The 21,584-nt window shown below is 47.8% G+C and overlaps 1 protein-coding gene and 1 long non-coding RNA gene across 5 annotated transcripts in view; one reads left to right on the top strand and one right to left on the bottom strand.

Moving 5' to 3' along the window:
• The window catches only part of LOC146871405 (uncharacterized), a 160,507-nt gene that overhangs the window by 45,132 nt on the left and 93,791 nt on the right, over positions 1–21,584 (bottom strand). The gene's annotated exons all lie outside the window — the stretch shown is intronic.
• The window catches only part of BRPF3 (bromodomain and PHD finger containing 3), a 628,641-nt gene that overhangs the window by 594,437 nt on the left and 12,620 nt on the right, over positions 1–21,584 (top strand). For all 4 annotated transcript variants that reach the window (XM_085651054.1, XM_085651053.1, XM_085651052.1 and 1 more), the window contains one exon: positions 3,128–3,225. In XM_085651054.1, coding sequence (XP_085507180.1) covers positions 3,128–3,225 — 98 coding nt within the window. The remainder of the gene's footprint in view (positions 1–3,127; positions 3,226–21,584) is intronic.

Raw genomic sequence — 21,584 nt, 5'->3', positions numbered from 1 at the left:
TGCTGCTGGTACTTCTGGGTGTTGCTTGGGATGGGGGTGCAGGGTACCATTTCTCGGCTACCCAGGCAGACCAGGGACATGGCTGCCGGCTCCCATTCAGTGGTCCCTCGGTCGAGGGTCTCCTCTTCCTCTTCTCCTTCTCCCAGGGCGGCAGCCGCCAGCTGTCGGGGCGGGGGCCCGCCGGCCCCGTTTCTTCGGTTCAGGGGGCAGACCGGATCGCTGGCATAGTGTCCGGTTTGTTGGCAGCCGTAGCACGTTACTGGTGGCCGTGATCCGGATCTGACCGGGGGCGCCCCCCTTCGGGCTAGGCTCGGGGAGAGTTGTTGCTGCGGTGGCCCTCGAGGGGGACTCCTGGGGGTCCCGGCGGGAGGGTCTCGATTCCTGTTCGGCCCTCCCCCTCCACCGCGTTGGCGGGGGGTCCGGTGGGGTTCCTCTGGTACTCCCCCATTGAGTGCCGGGGGACCCGGGAGTTGACCCATCGATCGGCCTCGACGGCGAGTTTTCGCGGGTCGGTCATTTTGCTGTCGAGGAGGTGCTGTCTCAGTTCCACGAAGCAATTGTTGGAGAGATGTTCCCACACGATGAGGTCGACCAGCTGCCCGTAGGTGGTTACTTTGCTACCTCTGATCCACCCTTCGAGGGCCCGACTGAAAAAGTCCACATATTCCACCCAGGTGGTGCCCGGGATTTTCTTGCAGTCTCTGAACCGCTGGCGGTACATTTCTGCGGTTAGCCCGTAGCGGGTGAGCAGAGCCTCCTTCATGTGATCGTAGGAGGTCATCACCTCCTCCGGCAGCTGGAGCAGTGTGTCTCGACCCTCACTCAGGAACCGCCCCCACAGGCCCGCGCCCCAGTCTTTTCGGGGCACCCGATGAGAGGTCATGGCCACCTCGTAGGCCTTGAACCATTGTTGGATGTCGTCATTCTTGTAGTACTCCTTGACGACCTCTTTCGGGATATGTACCTTGGTCTCGGCAGGCGGTAGAGTGTCTCTAGTACTGGGGGCGTTGGTCCCTCCGTTCTTGGCCTTGATTTCGAGCTCCTTGAGACTGCGCTCGTGCTCAAGGGTCAGTTTCTTTTCCTCCAACTCCCGGTGTCGCCTCTTCTCCTCTATCTCCTCTTGAAGCCGTAGCTGTTCTAGGGCCAGTTTCTTTTCCGCCAGCTGGAGTTCGCCGTCCAGCCGCAGTCGTGCGAGCTCTAGCTCGTGGTTCCGGACCTTCTCCCGCTCTCGTATTTCTTCGGAGAGGCCGGTTTCTAGGCTCTTTCTTCCTCCGGTTGCCGGAGTCCGTGCGGTTGATGAGGTCTCAGTCAGGGGTAAGGGACCTTCTTCCTGGGGGGGGGGCCTGCCCCGGCCTCCAGCCATGTCCTCAGCTTTCTGCATGTACTCTTTGGTACTTAGGCCGGTGGTTGCAATGCCTTTGTCTTTGCAGAACTGTTTTAACTCTTTGTGCGTATATTCTTCCAGCCGTTCGGGCTGGAACTCCATTGTCGCGTTGTTTTCCTGGCTGCTCATGATTACTGTACGTTTGGATGGGTAGCTAGTGGGTACTGGCTGGTACGTACTGCGTTCGGCTCGGATCCCGTCGCTGGCCACCAAATGTTGGAAGGCGGACCCCGAGGAGTCGGCGAGACCACCAAGGGGGGCCCTCACACTGTACGAAGTAGCCGAGCGCTGCCGAGAAGTCTCCTGAGAGATCCTTCTCCTATCACGTACTAGCACAGTAACACCACCACACAGGACTGAAAGAATTGCTTGTCTTGAGACAACCTCCTTATCAGCAATAAAAAGGTTACGAGGTCAATATTTACACGAAGGGATCGAGGGATCCACCAAAAGTCTGTGTCTCTTTGGAAGGGTAGGGGTAGCGGGACAGTCTTTGGCAGGAGCTTGGTACGAGGGTACCTGGGGCCCAGTTCTTATCCTCAAGCTGGAGGGCCTCCGGATCTCGGAGGGGTCGAGCCGCGACGGCGTCAGCAGGGCTCTGGCGTGCAGTTCGTGGAGAGCCGCGATCCAATCAGCAGGGCTCTCAAGACGGTTTCTGTTCAGCTCGAGCCGCGACATCGTCAGCAGGGCTCCGAGGGAGGTTTCAGCGAGGTTGGGCCGCGACAGCGTCAGCAGGGCTCCGATGTTCCAGGTGGCTTCAAAGTGTTCGCAAGAAGGAGCCGCGACGCAGTCAGCAGGGCTCGTGATGGTTCCGACAAGAGTTCTTCTCCGTAGGGTCAGCCGCGATTCAATCAGCAGGGCTCTCGACTCCGGGATACAACTGCCGATCTGTGGCGGGGTCGCCCCAGATATAGGTCTGGAGCCCTTTGATGTCCGGACCGAGGCGCCCGGTGGGGGCGGAGAGGCCGGGTGGAGGTGGCCAGACGCCCAGCAGGAGAGGCGCCAGGCCCAAGGGAGTTGCAGGGCGATCACACCTCGAGAGGGGAGGACAGTTGGGGGTCCCATCGATACTGTCCTCCGCCGGGGGTGATGAATGGTTCCTGCGGCACCCCCTGGCCAGTTCGTGGTGCCTCGATGTCGGGGCTTCGCTGGGGTCGAGGCCGGGTTGAGCGGGGTCGCGCTGGCTGGTGCACAGAGTCACGTGGGTGCCAACAAGATGGCGGAGCCACGAGGGGTATGCGACCTCGTGCCGCTCAGGGGAAAGGGCCTCGGTGCAGTTCAGAAGGGTGGCCCGTGAAGGCCGGGGCGGGGAACGGGCACAATCCACGGGGGTAAGGACCATGCCACGAGGCCGGGTCCAACACCTTTGTATGAGGGTGGGGAGAGGGGAAGTCTTTTGTGACACTTAAGGATTATTGTGGGTGATTCCTGGGGTTACCTGGGGGTTAACAGTGGCACTGTTGGTGTCTAAAAACCATAACGTGATGTTTTATGTTTCTTGGAGACCATGATGGATGCTGGTGGTACATTGGTATAGAGGGTGTGGAAAAATGTTTATTTTTTGACAGTACATGAATTTAATGGCGGGTTATGAGAGTCCATAGACGTGGTAGAATGGGACTTTTCAGTGCGGATTTATTGACAGTGCATGTCAATGGTGTAGCACTGGATATTCCAACAGTACCTAGAGATTGTGGTGATGTGTCTAGTCTATTTCTTTAAGTCTTTCTTTGTGCATTTCAGGTAGAAACCCTTTGATGCCATTTGAGAGGGGTATTGAAATAGAACCCTTGGAACTGGTTTGGGCAAAGTGTCGAGGCTACCCTTCGTATCCTGCCTTGGTAAGCATTCCTGGTCTTTCTATTTTTTTCTGGGCTGCCATACTTGGGAGGTACGTCAGTCTTGATGTGGGAGGGCATGTAGTTTAACATTGTCCCCTGGAGTTAAATGTTCCTTAAGGGGCACAGTGGAGGACGTCTATCAACACTTCTATATTCATTTATTCTTTTTAGAAAACTTATGGGCTATATTCTGACTTGCACATGTTTTTAACTATAAAAGGTATATCACAACTGAATATTTTGAGTTTAATGGCGTTGGCTCATCTAAAGTCTCTTTACTTAATATTTTGTGTCACAGACAATTTTAGAACATATTTTCTAAGAACATTTGAACTTCTTGGTGTAATAAGAGGATAAGCCATTGTGTTTCAGTTTTTGATAGCTAGAGATCTGTAAAATCCCCAACCCCTTGACACTAGCTACCTTTTTTCCATTGTCGTGGTACTGTCTGTGTAATTTGCATACCACCAACTTGTGCAACCAATAGGTGTTGCAGCTGTCCCCCTGTGATGGAGAAGAGCAGTTGACACTGCACACAAATGAAGGCTGTGAACAAAGGCTGATAGGTTTGATTCTCACATGGCCTTACTATTTCCTTCACGTTTTCTCTGCTTAGTTTTACTGTATTTTTTCCTTAGAACCAACTTCAAGCATGTTATATTTATTTTTCCCTTTAGGGATATCATTCCCTTGTTCTTTTATTCTCCCATAACAAGCCCTTGATCAAATTATGTCATAGAAGTTGGGCTGCAAGGTCTCCTGGTTCTGCCATGCTACATTTCTTACTTCTGATCTCCACAAATGTTGCAAAAGATGGTGTAGGATTCCACACCTAACCATGATTGCAGGGTTTCTGCTTCTTCTTCAGAAGGCCTATGAGACTTCTTAGACAGTTCTTTTCCCAGGGCCTTTGTCTTCAAACCTAAAGATGTAATATTTCAGGTGTCCACTCATGATGACCTGTTTTTCTCGGAATCTATTTCATGGTTAAGAAAATGTGTTCAGTTGCTGCACAAATTCTCTGGCAAGCCTTCTGCTGTCGATACCTAGTGTCTGTAGCCCACGTCGTGGGCATCCAGACTTGGAGCACATCCCAATAAAGACTAAACCCCCCAATGCCTCCTACCCCAAACCCTGTCACCACCCACCCCCCACACAACCGCCTAACCCAAAAAAAAAAAAAAAAAAACACCAACTCACTCCAGACAATACTACAACCTATCACAGGCAATATAACAAGCGACTGCATATCACAAGGTAGATATGCATGTTAATCCTGAGGAGGAAGACTTTGTTTGAAACACTCAAAATCGGAGCGCTCAGTGTAATTCCTCTCTATGTTTAAAGAAATGTGTAAGGCTGCCCCTGACATCTTTACTCAATCGGTCATAGTCTTACTCCCCAAGTAGAGACAAAATGTAAGCCCTTTCCATCTAAACCCCTTACACATCAAGGTTCATGTTCTCCCGGGCTCTTTGGTGGGGCATGCTGCATATAATCGACCCCCTAGGGATTCACCAGACCAGATAAGGAGAGCTCATTGATGGAGCAGTGAAGAGTGTAGCTATCAGGCGGCCACTTACTGGCACATTTATTTATTTATTTTTGACATTTCTAAAGCGCAGTGGTTACCCAAAGGTGTCCTGGCACTAGCTACTGTCCTCTGAGCAATAAGCGTTGTAGACAAATTTACATGTCAAAGAGCCAGGTCTTTACTCCCGTCCTAAATGCCAGGAGGTCGTGGGCATTCCTCAGATGGAAAGGAAGGTTATTCCAGGCCTTTGCAGCAAAGGCAAAAAAGCTTCTCCCTCCATGTTGCTTTTTAGGTCTTGGCTAGCGTTGCTGCGCACATGCGCACAGCTCGCTCAGCGAGATTTAATGATTTTGAGGAGTTTCAGTAAAGGGCTTTAAGCCCTGCCCCTCTTTCCCATTGGCTGGCGTCACCGTTTATGCTAAACGGTGGCCAGCCATTGGAAAAGAGCTTTGTATGTTGCCTCCCTTTGGCTTTTTCAGACGGCCCACTTGGATGGGCTCACCTGCTTTCTGGGCATCGCTAAAGGTCTCTTATCTTTATGGGGCCATGTGTTTAAACACATGGCCCCATAAAGACAAGAGATCGGCTGCAGCGTGGTCCTCTTTCACTTTTGGACCGCGCAAGCGGTTTGCCAAGCACGCTCAATATGTATCATTCTGTTATGACAGGTGACCAGAGACGCCACAACACACCTAGATTAAGAAAAATAGAGAGCGTGTTTTGTACATAAATTGTGGGTAGGGAGGGATTTATGCACTGTGAACTCCTGCAAGTTCACATGATTCTGCAGCTATCACGAAAAACTTAAACTGATCTTGATGGTACTTAAATCCGGGCAGGCCCAGGTTACCCTAACATGAACAGTGAAACACCTGGAAAAACGGGAGCTCATGTAAAACAGCAGTAGGCTTATCAGGGACCACTCCGTACCACACAACCTTGTTAAACTCATCTGGCTTCTGGATCCAAACCATCTGCCTAACGCCTGCTCAACATACATAAAATTAATTTCCAATTACTCCATGCCTCCCTGCGCAACCGATTGTGCATGTGTGATCATGGACACTAGAATGCACCTTGTTGATGGTATTGCAGGTTTCCGGGCGAGGACATTTTGGCACAAAGGCATTCCTTCTGTGTAAATAATAGGTATACTTTACATCGACGCTCCCAGCCTTGATGAAAGCTGTAAGGCAGACAAGCTGCTGGAGGGCAGACAGTGTGTGTGAGTTAGTGCGCGTGTGTGTGATTGAGCGAGCGTGTGTGTGTAACTCGCATAAGGCTGCACTGAAGTCTCTTGTGTCTGTCGAAACAAACTTGCCCCTCCACCTCAAAGAGAACGGAACCGAAGAGTTCATCTCCCCTCCCAAGTCCGTCCCCCCGCCCCAGTCCATTTCCAGTCGAGCTGCTCATGGGCCAAGCGCACTAATCTTGGTCTGGGCAGCTCGGCGTTTCATCCCACGGGAGCTGATAAAGTGTGCACCGCGGTATCTGGCAGCGACAAACGCGATTAACCCCGGAAGCCAATGTGGTTTGCGCTATCAACATGCCATTAAAGACCCCCCCCCCCTCCCCCCTCCTCGTCCTCTCTCAAGCACCCTGGCTGCATACAAGTAGCCGGCTGAATAGATGTGTGCACTGCAGTTTCCAGGCAGGGGGCTTCATGAGAAATTTTGCAAGTATGTGCTTGCTCCTCGAAGGCACACAGTGTGTATGAGTTAGTGCGTGTGTGTGTAATTGAGCGAGCATGTGTATTTATTTTTATTTTATTTATTTGATATTATATAGAGCTGGCTAGACCCGGAGGTATCAGAGCGCTTTACATAAGGTTCCACAAAATTTCAACAGTTACAAGTTACATGAACACATTTCAAGAGAGTCGAAAGATTAAATAAATGGAGCTTAGAAGGGTAAGGAGGGGAGGTAAGGTGTAGGAGGGATGGAGAGACAAAGGAGAGTCTGCCCAAAGTCCGGCTGGGTAGGCGACGGCCGAGGGGAAGCCCACAGCCCATCTCCTCTATAGCTATCAGGTAGCTCCACCGGGCATCAGTCAAGCGGCTAGGTCTCAATGAGAAAACAATTAGAGAGCAAAGAGTAGGGAAAAATGGAGCATAAAGGAGAAAGTGGGTGGAGTAAAGAGGTAAGATGGAGAGTACGACAGAGAGACGAAGTAAGGTCTGCCCAATGTTCGGCTGGGTAGGTGAAGGCCAAAGGGGGTAGTCCACAGACCATCTCCCCTATAGCTATTAAGTAGCTCCACCGGGCATCGGCCAGAAAGCTAGGTCTCTACAGTCAGAGGCAGCTTCACAGATTCGGTATTCTGAAGGGTAGGTAACTCGCGTAAGGCTGCACTGAAGCCTCTCGTCTGTCGAAACAAACTTGCCCCTCCACCCCAAAGAAAATGGAACCAAAGGGTTTATCTGACACCCCTTCCCCCCGCCCCCAGTCCACCCGCCTCCATTTCCAGTAGAGCTGCTCATGGGCCAAGCACACTAATCTTGGTCGGACCAGCACGGCCTTTCATCCCACGGGAGCTGATAATGTGAGCACCACGGTGTCTGGCAGCGACAAACGCGATTAACCCTGGAAGACTATGTGGTTTGCGCTATCAACATGCCATTAATGGCCCCCCCCCCCCCTCGTCCTCTCTCAAGCACACTGGCTGCATACAAGTAGCCGGCTGAATAGATTTGTGTGCACTGCAGTTTCCAGGTAGAGGGCTTCATGAGAAATTTTGCAAGTATGTGCTTGCTCCTCTAAGGCACACAGTGTGTGTGTTAGTGCGTGTGTGTGTGATTGAGCGAGCATGTGTAACTCGCTTAAGGCTGCACTGAAGTCTCTCGTTTGTCGAAACAAACTTGCCCCTCCACCCCAAAGAGAACGGAACCGGTGGGTTCATCTCACCTCCCAAGTCCCCCCCCTCCGCCCCAGAAGGTTACACAGAACCTCCAGCCCCAGTGTGTGCAGAGAGGGTCACACACAACCTCCAGCCTCGGTGTGTACAGAGAAGGCCTCAGTGTGTGCAGAGAGGGTCACACAACCTCCAGCCCCAGTGTGTGCAGAGAGGGCCTCAGTGTGTGCAGAGAGGGTCACACACAACTTCCAGCCTCATGTGTACAGAGAGGGCCAGACACAACCTCCATACTCAGTGTGTACAGAGAGGGTCACACACAACCTCCAGCCCCAGTGTGTGCAGAGGGTCACACACAGCCTCCGTGTGTACAGAGAGGGCCTCAGTGTGTGCAGAGAAGGTCACACAACCTCCAGCCCCAGTGTGTGCAGAGAGGGCCTCAGTGTGTGCAGAGAGGGTCACACACAACCTCCAGCCTCAGTGTGTACAGAGTGGGCCTCAGTGTGTGCAGAGAGGGTCACACACAACTTCCAGCCTCAGTGTACAGAGAGGGCCAGACACAACCTCCATACTCAGTGTGTACAGAGAGCTATGGCACAACATCCAGCCTCCGAGACGGCTAGACGGAACCCCCACAACCTCCAGCCTCAATGTGTGCAGAGGGGGCTAGGCACACACCATCCAGCCTCAGAGACGGCTAGACATAACCTCCAATCTCAGTGTGGGCAGTGGAGCAGACACAAAACCGCTAAACTCGTTGTGTACATAGGGGTCTTGACAATGTATTAGGGGCAGGGATATATAGCGAAATAGGGGGGGGGGGGCGGTGATGCGCTTGTTGTTGGGGAGGGGTTGTAGAAGTGAAGGGGGGGGGGGGGGGGGAACACGAGCCTTTGGTGGTATTAAAGATCCCACCCAAGGAGAAAGGATACCACAAAGGAGAGCGCATGACGTGGGAAGTTCTAAGGGGGGAGGGGGGTGATGGACATTGATTAATCAGCAGACTCCCGCCATAAAAGGACTGCTGGGCTGGCAGAGCACACAGCACTATCACAAGGAAAGCTGAATGAAAAGTGCGAAGGAAGCGGTCCGTGAGGGGCACAGATGGGAGAAGAGATAACAGGGGACTCGGCCGTGGGGGAGGAGAAGGAGGAAGGGAAATCATGAAAAGAAGGGCGAGGGGGGAGTACATGACAGAACACAGAAGAGGGTGGGAAGGAGGTAACGAGAGATGAAAGAACAAGCATTGAAAATGCAATAGGCCTCGCCTTGGATTACGTTAGAGCCATTTGCTTTGCTAATGGAATTGTATAGCAAAGCAAATGGCTTTAACTTAAGACTTTTGCTTTGAATTCTGGTACTTGTAGTCCTGTTTTTTTACAATTATATCAATGTACGAAGTGCAAGGAAGTTTGAAAACGTAGTAATTTCCAAAGTAGTTGCCCTGGTCCTCCGCTCGGTGCCATCCCGGCACACCCTGTGTAACGCCCTGAACGTCTCAGGATCGTTTAACAGACACGACAATGAGGACGCAACCACTAGTGAAGGGTTAGTTGTTTTAATGAAGGCAAATATAATACAAAGAATAAACAAAAGTTATAGTCACTGGAATCCTCCAGGCTAAGTACGTTACCAGCCCACAGCACGGATGGTCCTAACCGTCCTCTGCATATACGCCGGTCCCGGCGTATGCCAACAGAGGGCAGAAATGAAATGGCCGAAAATGCCAATCGGTAGGCTGTGAGGGGCACGAAGAGTGTTGGGGAGAATCGAGGAGTCAGGGAAACACCCAGCCGGGGTCTCTACCTGAAGGGAGCAGCCGCTCAACCTCTTCCTCAGACTGCACCGGGACGCGGAGTCACCTCCTGGTTATGCGTCACCGATACCCCAATCACAAGCAAGAAGACTGAACCGAGAGCAGCCGCTCGATCGATCGATCCTGTGGACTTCCGAGTCTGTAACGCGGCAAACACCTCCTGGTGTGCGTTACAGCTGGCAGTCCCTGTGTCTCTGGTCGGGCTGGGAGTTACGACTCCAACCAGCAAAAGCGCCACTGCGCTTGGACTCAGCCGAGTCAAAAAGCGAAGCTCAATGGTTGACCGGTAGAGCTTCCGGGTCCTTCACAGGTGACGATGGGGCAAGACACGGCCCAGGGAGTAACGACTCGACCTACCTCCGTTCTTGCCTTACTGGAGCACCACTCCGGAACACTGCTCTTCACGAAGCAGGTACGTCGGTGTGAACACAATATCCGACAGCGTTGTACCTCCCGGTTCCTCCCTTTATAGGGCGTGTTTTCCTTGAGTTATGTAACAGCTCTCCTGTTTACATAAGGGCGTGTTTTCCTTGAGTTATGTAACAGCTCTCCTGTTTACATAACCTCTCAACCGCTAAGCATCCTGGGAGATGTAGTCCGTTTTCGCTGGTTACCGTTTTCCTCCCCTCGTATGACAGGAATTCTTGACACCCTGGATCTCACGCCTCCGAGATCGCCGCAGTCGGCGCAGCTCTTGCCTTGTAGGTTAACACAGGCCTTTTCTGGGGATGGAAAAGAAGTCCGCGTCCCCATAGAGGATGCAAGTCTGGTGCCTCACCACGTGCACACGCTAGATACTGGTCCATTTGTTGGTTCTAGCATTTGGAAAGAGTACAGTAAAACATGCAGAATCCCTGGGGGCGGGGCGTTCAGAAACGTTGCTGAAAAACAGTCTTTCACAAATTACTTTCTCAGTTAGCATGTCTTTATTTAGGTAGCAGCCTGAAGCTGGGATTTTGAGAGCCCAACAGCAAACCTATAAATTCTGGAAATACAGGCAGAAATTTTGTTTTATAGTTTTAAATCTCTGGCCCTGTTATACACAGGATAAAGTCCACAATACAGCACAATAATGATGTAATTCCTGTCAACTGCGTGCCCCTCAAACGCATCTGCTGCAGTCTAAGCATTCATACATTGATACCAATGGCAAATGCCTGTGATCAATCACATTGCCAGCAATAAACAATAGTGAATGTTTGCATTTCACTTGGAACGTGCAAGGTCCCATGCAATAAATTGTAGTAATGGGTATTTCAGCTAGATAGCAGGCACCAATGAACCCAGAACTCTAAGGTTTCCTGCATAAGTAACTCATCTATCCAGACTTTGCTTTGAATTCTGGTACTTGTAGTCCTGTTTTTACAATTATATCAATGTACGAAGTGCAAGGAAAAACGTATACTGGGGAACAGTAGAGCTCTGAGGGAGATTCAATATATTCTACATGGAAGGAAGATGGCTATATCTGAAATACATTTATTCTAAACCACAAAGTGTCATTATTTAGATTTTAAATTAGTATCACAGGTAAATTAAGATACTGGTTTTGAGGAGAGCAGAAACAGAGAATTTGCCAAAAACATGGGTTCTCCATCTTCAGCTCCGATGAAACAACCACCCTATTTATTGTATGTTGACAGACAAACCACCAGTGGCCCCAAGGCAGACATCGTGATGGAGCACATGCCCAATCTTGGATGACTGCTCTGCTACCATGCGTTGCATAAACTTGGAAAAAGTAACCATACGTTTGTTCTGACTTGATTGGTTGCCAAGGCTGCGTTTTCAAATAACTTCTAGGGTTAAGGCACCTGCAGCAGGAGCTTTGTGTGATCATTAAGTCTCAGGGGATAATATTAATAATAATAATGGTAAGGTAACTCTTGTGGTTGAAGCACTAGCTGGAGAGATCTGTTTTTAGTTTAGTCTCAGGTTTAACTCATCGAGTGGCAGAGAGGATTAATATCCCCTGCAGTATATAGGAGTTGCACAACTCATACTTTCTCTTAAGTACTTGCAAAAGTGATAACAAGCGGTGTGACTTCCTTTCCACACATTGGTATCTGGGTGATAGGCTATGGACGACTCCTAGCCAGGATGAAACTTGGATAAAAGCAGCGCTGATGGTACCTTTGTTCTGGGCCCAATCGGAATAGACAATAAATAGCTTGGAGCTGCTCCTAACAGAAAGCAGACAACGTGGTGGCGCTGCTGAATTGTGCCCCGTGTTGGAGAATTACTCCGAACCAATTCAGCATGTTAAACTTCGGCCAGACGATCCGGCTCAATAATTGCTGCTGGTTCCCTATTCATTCCTTCTCTGGTTATTTCTTAATTGTATTTGTTCCTTTACCATTCACCGCCAAGCACTCCTGCCTGGGCAGGTTCAGAGAAGCACTTTTTAAAGATTTATAGACCATGCAGAAGCACTCTCCTAAACAATACGGCCAGTGCTTAATTTGAGCCATTGGTTTCCGGTGCTCGGGACCGCTACTTAATTGGTTAAATTATCATGTGTCACCGTGCAACACAAAATGTAATAAATCTGTAATCACTTCTCTCCCACTGAACAATTTGTAACAAAACCGTTCTATTATTTTCAAAATAGGTTTATTGGTTTTTAGGAAGAAACAAATCGACCACTTGGGCACGTGAGTAACATAATGAATAACATGTCGTAACATCAGTATAAGGTTAAGAGCATAGAACATACAGCTTACACAGAGTAAAGATTACCACGGTAGGATACTGCATCAGAGTCAAAATAAAACAAGCATTGAAAATGCAATAGGTCGCGGCTTTGATTAAGTTAAAGCCATTTGCTTTGCTAATGGTATTGTATAGCAAAGCAAATGGCTTTAACTTAATAAAAGGCGAGACCTATTGCATTTTCAATGCTGGTTTAGTGAGTAAAACTGCCACCAATTTGGTTCCAAGAGAACGGAGAGTTCTTTTGGGCAGATACCATTTCAACTGTTGCTTCAGATGGTCCGGTCCTAAGCCTTGTAGGGCTTTGTAAACGGTGCAGCGAGATTTAAAACGCACCCATTTTCTGACAGGTAACCAGTGCAGTCTTTTAATTTCCATGGAAATTGATGCAAATTTAGAGGTGCCGGTAAGCAGTCTAGCGGCCGCATTTTGCAACATTTGGAGTTTGTTAAGAAAACGTTCTTGAATATTCAAGTAAAGACTGTTGCAGTAGTCCAGCCTTGACAGGATAAGTGCTGGGACTACTGTCCACCGACTGACGGTTGGCAAAAAGGGCAATATTTTCTTGATTGTTCTAAGAACGTACGATGTGGCAGATATCACTGCATTAACTTGGTCACCAAAGTTGAACTTGTCATCTACTATAACTCCCAAATTTGAGTAGGAAGAGTGCCTAGTGTATCTGGTCTCCATTTTGGGGTCCAGAAATTGGGATCGTTTCCAAATAGGATGACCTCCGTTTTGCCAGAATTGAGCTTTAGACAGTTTTGTGACATCCATCTCCTGACCGCTTCCATACAGTCATGGAACCGTTGGACTATTCCCACTTCCTGTCCTGGCAGCAGAGACACCAATTTGTATGTCGTCTGCATACGAGGTAAGGCAGAAGCCAAAGGAGCTGATCAGGGGGGGCCAAATATGACACATGCACATTAAAAAGTGTAGGGCTCAAGGATGACCCTTGTGGAACTACATAGGGCAGGGTGAACGGTTTGGAGTAGAATTCGCCCAACAACACAATTTGTAGTCTGTCAGTTAGGAAGGACTTCTGGAGCTTCCACACTTCATCCTGGACCCCGCATGCCATCAAACGATCCATCAACATATAATGGTGGACCTTGTCAAAGGCCGCGGATAGGTCCAGCATAATCAGAGCAGCCTTGCCTCCCCATATGTGTATTACAGCCTTCAGACATGGCTGCCATTAGACGGCCCATTGACCAGATGTGGAGACTTGATAAGTAATTCAGAAATGATAGACAAAGAGGAATCTGAGTGACAATTGATGAAGGCCTGGAGTCTGACAATTATAAGCCAAATAAGGAGATACCTCAAATGGGGTGTAATAGAAAACTGTTGGAGGTTGACAGAAGCAGTTGTGTGGCCTAGAATGTAGGGTGATGCTGGTCTGAACATTTGTTGATGGCCATTCAAGTCACAAAAGTGCCGGTACGTGATAACCAAGAAAATCAGGTGCAAACTTGTACACCTTTGCCATCGTGGGGTGTAAACTCCACAAATATCAGGGAGTCTGCTGTAAATCGACTTGTTCGCAACCTTCATGACGTTTATGAAATATTTTTTCATTGATCTGTTCTTTTACATGTTTTCAAGATGGAGGAACATCCACCTTCCTTGTTTGCTTATCCTCCTCCACAAATATGGAGCTTTTAGTGGAGATTGCAGAGTTATTCCCACCATATCATTTTTCATAGATGAAATGCTGCGTTTGGCCTGCTAGCACACTGAGCAGAGAATCGCCGGCTCTGTGTAAAAGGGCCAAAGCCTGGAAAAGGGTTATTACTGAGTACTTGAACCCAATTTATGCAGATCAGCGCTGAAAGTGATTCTCTTCAGTCATGGCTCCTCCGCTAAGGCGGCCCCACAGCTTTTTAGCATTAAAATAAAGGGGAAAATAAATGAAAATAACTTGCGTTATTTTATTGTGTCCTACTTCCGGCAGCTTTGCATGATGGGGCCGGGTAGGAGTGGTAAATCTTTTAATACCCGCTTGCCCTGCGTCCTCCCTTCCCCCTCCTGCCCCCCACACCCGATCCATGCTGGCCTCCTCTGATTCTCTACCAGATTAGAGTTTCAGTAGCAATGTAGAGGGTGAAATTCTCCTCCAAGGAATCCTCACGAATAGGAATAAGTATGACATGTCCTACCTATGAGGTCACTTTTCAAATATATGTACGTGAGGAGTGGTTTGCAAGGTGCAAGCATGGTGGCTTTCTGGTGCGCTCTCTGCCCGCTTCCCCCTTTAAGGCCCCATCATGAGTGAACAGCAGCTCCTGGGATGTAACGAGACCTGGAGGAGAAGCGGAGTGCACCCGAGTGATGAGTGGAGCAGATTGCTGGAGGAGTGGTACAGGGAGATCGAAGCGAGGGTCACCAATAGCCAGCGCTCTCTGTGCAGAGGCTGCAGCCATATTGAGACCCGGTGGAGAAACTGGGAATAACGCAAGGCTAGACTTAATTAGATTGGCAGTCCATGATAGGACTCTGCCTTCTGCCTGTGTCAATGATGTGAGCAATCAAAATTAATTATAAATGTGAGCCACACCTTTTTTTCGAAATATAGAAGAGCCACACTGAAAGGAAGGGGGCCCCTTCCCTGAAACAAGTAAAAGCTATGGTTGTATATAAGAATATGGTAGTACTTCAGATTGCTACCGCCACTATCTGTTGATTCCAGTTCCAGACGGCACAGCATTTTTCCTTACAAGCAGAAATCCTAAATTTTTAGGTCTCGCCTACGCAGTGCGCATGCGCTGCTTAGGAGAGGACCTTTTGGGCAAAAACGTGCACGTTTTGCATTGCTTTGTATTGCAACGCGTGCACATTTGGCGTTTCCCTTGTGGGAGCGAGCTGCGGCGCCATGTGTTAGCAATTATCGTGCTCGCTCCCGCAAGGTAATCGCAGCGTGTCCCTGCTCTGGGCCCACCCCTCACACTTGGTGGGAGCCCAGTAGCCCCTGCCTACTCTGCACACCACCTTTACCCCACCCAGTCCATACAAGGTTTGACAATCTCACTCCACTCTGCTCCCCTCGTTCCTTCTGAGCACTCCCATTGTCTGAACGATCCTCTGTCCACACTCTTTTACTTATCGTGCCCCTCTCTACAACGTCTCTGCTTCTCCACCAAGCCCTTTGTCTCTCCTAAGGCCCCCCACCCCCATCTGGCCCATCTCTCTTACTTGTCACTTTCTCACCTTAGCTCCCGCCTCTCTACTTTTTCCACACAGCCCCTCCACCGACACGTCTCTCTAGCCCCTCTCCCAGCACCTCGACTTAATCAAACCCATCTTCCGTTTGTCTCTCCTCTGCAGTCTATTGGTTTTGGCTCCTTTCAATTGCAGTACGAGTGGCTCTTTAATCTCATGGTTTATTCGTGTCTCCCCCAACCCCTCCTCCAACTAAGGGAGAACGTAGAGCATGGGACAAAACGCGAAAGTGAACAAAATTGTTCCAAGTACGTACATTTTCACTGAAGGCATGGGAGCTGAAAGCTAAAAAAAAATATATATATATCCCGTTGCTATTTTAACCAGGAACAGTAAATAAAATGTTAATGTGACATGGGTAAAATCCAGCAATTGTGAGGTGTACCGAGCGTACTAATTGTCTTCAGACTATCGTTTCAGCACCTTTTTTTTGTCAGGTGTTGGTGGCAGCACCTTAGAAGTACTCTGCTTTTAGCAGTCACGCTAAGCGCTGAATGAAAAGGTCTGCACCAAAAATAGGTTTTGTTTAGCTCTAGTGTGCCTGTTCTGGTTCAGAGAGGTTTTTTTTTCTGCTAAGTGTTTGTCATCCGTGGGCAAGAGCAAGCGGATAAACTGGTTCCTAAACTGACAAACAGCGGGCTATTCACTGGCTTTCTGCGGATGAAGTTGACACAGTAACAGACGCAACATCTCCTTAAGATGCCAGCAAAGCAGAGGGAAGGAAAACTGTCACTACCTAGACAACCCAACTGCTCTACCTGACTACATTCTGTACATAGCATAGATTGGGTATAACCCCAATTCGTCTACTAGGGGATAACTGACAGACATCGGTTCATAAATCAGACAATCTCAAAGAATCTTTTATTATGACAATGTTCTTACATTTGGCTTATATTATTATTATTTTTTATAGTTTAGCAAAAATGTCTCATAACATACTACATATCGTAATTGCCTTAACATTTCCCAATTCAGTACATCAAAGGGACATGTAGGCCTACAGACTGTTTGTATCCTAAACAATAGTGAACAAGCATTGGCATAGCCAATAGGTCTCACCTTTGGGACCTTATGAGTATTTAGTTATGCAGCACAATATCCTTTGTGCAACATCAACTGTTGCATGGCTAAACACTTATAAGGTCCCAAAGGCGAGACCTATTGGCTATGCCAATGCTTGTTTAATATTTATCTGTGAAACCTGGTGGAGGGAAAGCACCTAAGGGTATTTCCTGAGAGCCACATCCCTTCACTGGCCTAGTGCAGAGTCTGGAGCATAGGTTGTTAAGGCCACCCTTGCATGGTATCTGGGGCTCGACTCAGTGGGTGCTGTGAAGTTAACACAAAGATCTACAGATCTGCCTCTGTGACCTGCATGATAAAAGTTCTAATATGGTCACAACAGAAATGCAAGCACTGAAGTCCAACATGTATTGCCTCTCTCTGACTTGATAAAGGTCTTCAGGGACATGGTAAACAGGAAGTCACAAGATTTGTAGGAGACAGAGGCACTTAAGGCATTATGGGACAAATGCAAAGACTTCAAAAGACTGCTCCCAGAGAGACAGTACAAGGATTCGAAACGTGAGTGAAAATGAACGGTCGGATATAGTCTAGTATTGCAAACAATTGTTCCTCTCTATCTTTAAAGAGGATCATTCCTTTAAAATTACCGTCGCAGGTGTCCACAGGGTGGGGGCTCAGGTATACCCCTGGAGCCCGCTGCAGAGGTTTTGTCCCTAAACTAGTGTTATCGCCACTTAAAGACAGGATTTTGAGATAAGCCAGAAAGCTCGACCCTGTCAGTTTCCATGATCAGACCGTTCCTTTCTTCAAGACAGATCACAGAGTGCTTAGATCAAATCCTGAATAACCACTGAACTATGAAGCAGGCAGATTAGTTACAGAGGCACCTTCTCAATCACCATATGGTTCCAGATGAACTCTAAACTCCCCTTCTTCATACCTTAGAATATGAACAGGAGATCATAGGTCCAGCTAAAGAAAGTCAATGCATGGCGACGAACGAGGAGGAAAGTAGTATGACGAAGCCTAAAGAAAATTGGGAAAAGACATGAGCCTCAGGAAGAGCAACTCACAAATGAGAACGGGAAATCAAAGTACTTGGGGGCATATTAGCAACAACCGGCGATAATTATCGCTAAGCGCACTTAGCGCTAGGATAATTATCGCCGGCTAGTGTGGATTTTTATCGCTGAGATAGCGTGCTATTCGCAACGCTCATCTCAAAAGCGATAAAAATCCTCGCACTGACTGCCTAACGTGAGATTATCGCTGGAAACCCAGCGATAATCTCATGCAATGTGGCGTTAGCTTGTTGATAGGGCCCCACAAACTTAGCCATGATATCCACCTTCCATAGGATATCATGGCTAAGTCAGTCATGAAGCAGGCGTAAGGGAAGTAGCGATAACCCCTGTTATCGCTACTTTTCTTTCCGCTATGCTTCATAGCGTGGGGCTTGATGATAGGAGAAATGTCGCTTAGCGACATTTCTCCTGTCATGTCAGGAACGCCCACTTTGCATCTCATTAGAGATGCAAAGCTGGGCATTAGGAATTCCTGCGCTAACGCAAGTTCACGCGTTAGCGTGAGCTTGCTAATTAGGCGATAATATTATCGCCGCTTTTCGGCCGAAAACGGCAGCAAAAGCGGCGATAATTCTATCACCTCGCCTTGCTGATATGCCCCTTGGTTGGGTAGGTGTGATATAGATGCAAGTTGTGAACTGCTAAAGGGGGGTAAAAGCTAATTTTCCTTGGGAACAAGTGGAGGAGCAGCAAAGAGGAGAAATTTACAAGATTTAGACTTTTCTTTTTTTATTGGTTGTCTCTTACGCACATTGACTGTAGTCAACTAGTCAACTGCAAGTTAGTTTTGGTGCTATGGGTTTGTGAAAGAAGGAGCAGTATGAAGTGGTTGGGGGAGTTGGGAAGGAAAGTAGCAGATCATCATGTGCTTCACCACCGCGTGGGGGAGGCATATATCCCGTTCCTGCTAAGAGAAGTGGTGGGTATGGGAGGGGAGAGAGTGATTAGGGAGGTAGTTTGAGAGGGGCAGTTGTGGGTACAGAATCAGAGAATGTTAGGTTTAAAGTCCATAGGGGCCAGTATGAAACAAGGCCACTACACTATGGCACGGTTAGTGTTCCCTGACAGCTTATCCTTATAATCATGGCGATAGTCCTGTCATGGAATGTGCGAGGTCTGCATTCCCCCATAATGCAGTAGAATATTTGGAGGGCGGTTCTCCCAGATGTGGTGTGTTTACAAGAGACCCATTTGCGATCATTGGATGTGCACCACATGTGGAACAATACCAACCCCATGCAGTATTTTTCAGCTACAAATAAGTAAGTGGTGTGGGGGGCTTATATCAATACATAAATATTTTCTATTGGAAAATGTGAAAATAGTAAAGGATATGAAAGAGTGTCATTTCATCTAGCTGCCCTTTATTATTCCTAATATATTGGTCTCAAAACGGCTCAAGAAGCCGTTCTCTCCGAGATCAGAACTAAAATAAAAGTGTTCCCTCAGAACTAATCCCACACCTTGTTGAAATGTTTTTCTCCTTCCCCCTCATCTTCGGGTTTCAACCATTCTGACCGAGGGCCACATAACACAAATAAGGCAAACTGGTACACCAGTGCGAAGCGTACCATCTTATTGCTCTTTTAAATACGGATGCCAAAATCGTTACAAAGATCTAATTAAACAAATTGATGTCTAATCTGCTATATTTAGTTCATCCGGGTCACTCATGGTCTACCCATAATGGACAGACTGCAGGTAATATCCGATAGGTACTTCATTATCAAGGAGATTAACTATAGAAATGTCCCTCTCGCTGTCCTGTCATATGCTGAAAAAAACATTCAGCAATGAGTTGGCCTTTTATTCAGAATCCTGAGAAGGTAGGATTGGGTCCACATTAATTGATATGGGTAGAGGTCAACTATAAAAACACACACACGGGCATATTTATGAGCCTCTTCGCACCGCTCCTGCACCACGCAAGAGCAACAGAAATTAAAAATTAGACGCGTGAAGGCACATAAGGCCACCTTGCTTGGTCTTGAGTGGCTTTATAAATCCTGAATAATGTAACAGCGCAAATCACTGTTGCATTACTCTGCGCCAGGGAGGCATTTCCATGTGTGTTGCGTGGGTTCTCTCACACAACATTCATGGATTTTGATGCATTTCCAGATTTACCAGAAGTGGTAGACCTGAAAATGCACCAAAAACCTAAGCCTCTCTAGCTAAGGCGCAATATGTTTAGTTCTCCGTGAAGTACTGTTGTCACTCTACATCACTTAGGCCTAGAATGTTTTTTAGTAATATCCTAACACGAAAATGATTTCTCACAAAATGCCTTCACAGTTTGTGAAATGCCCTTCTTGTGGTGACCAGGTGGCCAAGTCACCACCTCTGTATTCTGTGCATTCCAGAAGAACATCATCCTGATGCTATGGTCAGATTATTTCCTGGAAAACTTTATAAGATAGGCAGAAGAACAGTCTTCATGGCCTATACAAGGGTCTACATCTTTCACTTCAATGGGGTGTGGGGAGCGTGGAGAAGGCAGACCCTTCTACTCTCTGCATGGACAGTGAGCTAAAGGGAGACAACCTCACAGAAAATGGTGCTGCTCCCTCTCGATGTCAGGACCATGATGTCGATGATAGGTACAGTAGCAATATGCTCACTGTCAAGACATTAGACAGCAAAGCACTCATCTAAAGCAACTCCACATTCGACGTCTGGTTCATTTTCCACATTGAAACAGTCATGGACGTCGAGCCCAACAGGCCATTTGTCATTTAGACCACTGTTGACGGTGTGTACCTCTGACCTTTCATCTTCTGGATTGCGGCTGAGACATCTAAGCTAGGAGAAGTCCAGTTTGCTGGACTGTGAAGGTCCTTGGAATGAGTGCATATGCCTAGCTAGGGCAGGCTTTTTAGATATCCCAAAACCCACCCCTTCATTCAGTGGTCATTTCGATCAGAAGAGGCATAAATAATGCTGAAATCTGCATTAGTGGTGACAATTTAAATAGTTTCCACAGCCTAGATTGCAAAAAACTGCACATTCGAACAGGGGACTTAAATGTAATCTCAGGAGACCTCGGCAGCCTCTCAAGTGTGGTCTTCTTGCCAAGAATGTAAAAAAGTGAACTCGTGTTCTGAAGAATATTCGGCAGCGTTCAGTGAGACCGCCACTTTGCAACACGTTTTGAGAAGAACTATCACATATTCCATAAAACAGAAAATATCTATTTTGTAACTATTTAGTCTGTATAAAAACTGTGCTCATGTTTAAACTGTTATGTCAAGTGGTTTGTCACCTCTTGGGGTATAATCAGGGCTATATAAACTGCAAATAAATAAACAGCTTGAGGTACCGTTCAGTGCACAATAACACATGGGCGGGAATAAGCCTTACTGACTTTGATGAGCAGGTTACTTACTTTTAGTAACACTCTCTGGTAGAGACTACCTGCAAGATACCCATCTTTTGAATAATTCCCTAGATGTCAGAGTGGATCCCAAAATTCTTTAGCTGTGTGTGCACGTGTGTGTCTGTCCCTGGCAGCTCCACGTCATCATTCCGCACCAGATGTGACCTGCATCAGCCTTTATATGTGCCACCCTTGCGAGTTGACAGTTCTGCACCCACAGAGCTAAACAGATTGGTCAGGACCAGCGTGCAGATTCCTAAGGTGGGATAGGGTTATGTGATGAGACCAGTTCATGAAGGAGTTGGGTTAACAGCTAGGGCGGTCAACCTTGAATTTGGAGAACTGGTTTCGAGTCTCGTCAATGACGCTGAACATCCTGTGATTCTGGGCAAATCACATAATCTCCCCCTGCCTAGCAAGAAAATGAATGTGTCCTCATGTAATGCAACTGGTGCTATGTAAAGCCCTCTAATACCCGATTCGGGTCAAATTTGTGCTATATAAAATTGTTAAAAAAACCCAAAGTACAATAAAGTGGGAGGGTTGTGAGGAATATGCGTTTAGATAGAGTATCTACCAGAGAAGCCGCTGCCAAAGGTCTTTAACTTGTTCTTCTGATAGAGACTAATAACCGTAGATTCCTCACCTTTTGAATAGATACCCAAGCAATACCTCTTAAATGGTGTATCCATGAACTGGCTCAAACCGAAAAGTCCTCATAGACTGAG

This window comes from Triturus cristatus, chromosome 1_1, assembly GCF_964204655.1.
Source record: "Triturus cristatus chromosome 1_1, aTriCri1.1, whole genome shotgun sequence".
Classification (NCBI taxonomy): domain Eukaryota; kingdom Metazoa; phylum Chordata; class Amphibia; order Caudata; family Salamandridae; genus Triturus; species Triturus cristatus.
Note: the sequence above shows the minus strand (reverse complement) of the source record. Positions and strands in the feature narration are given on the sequence as shown.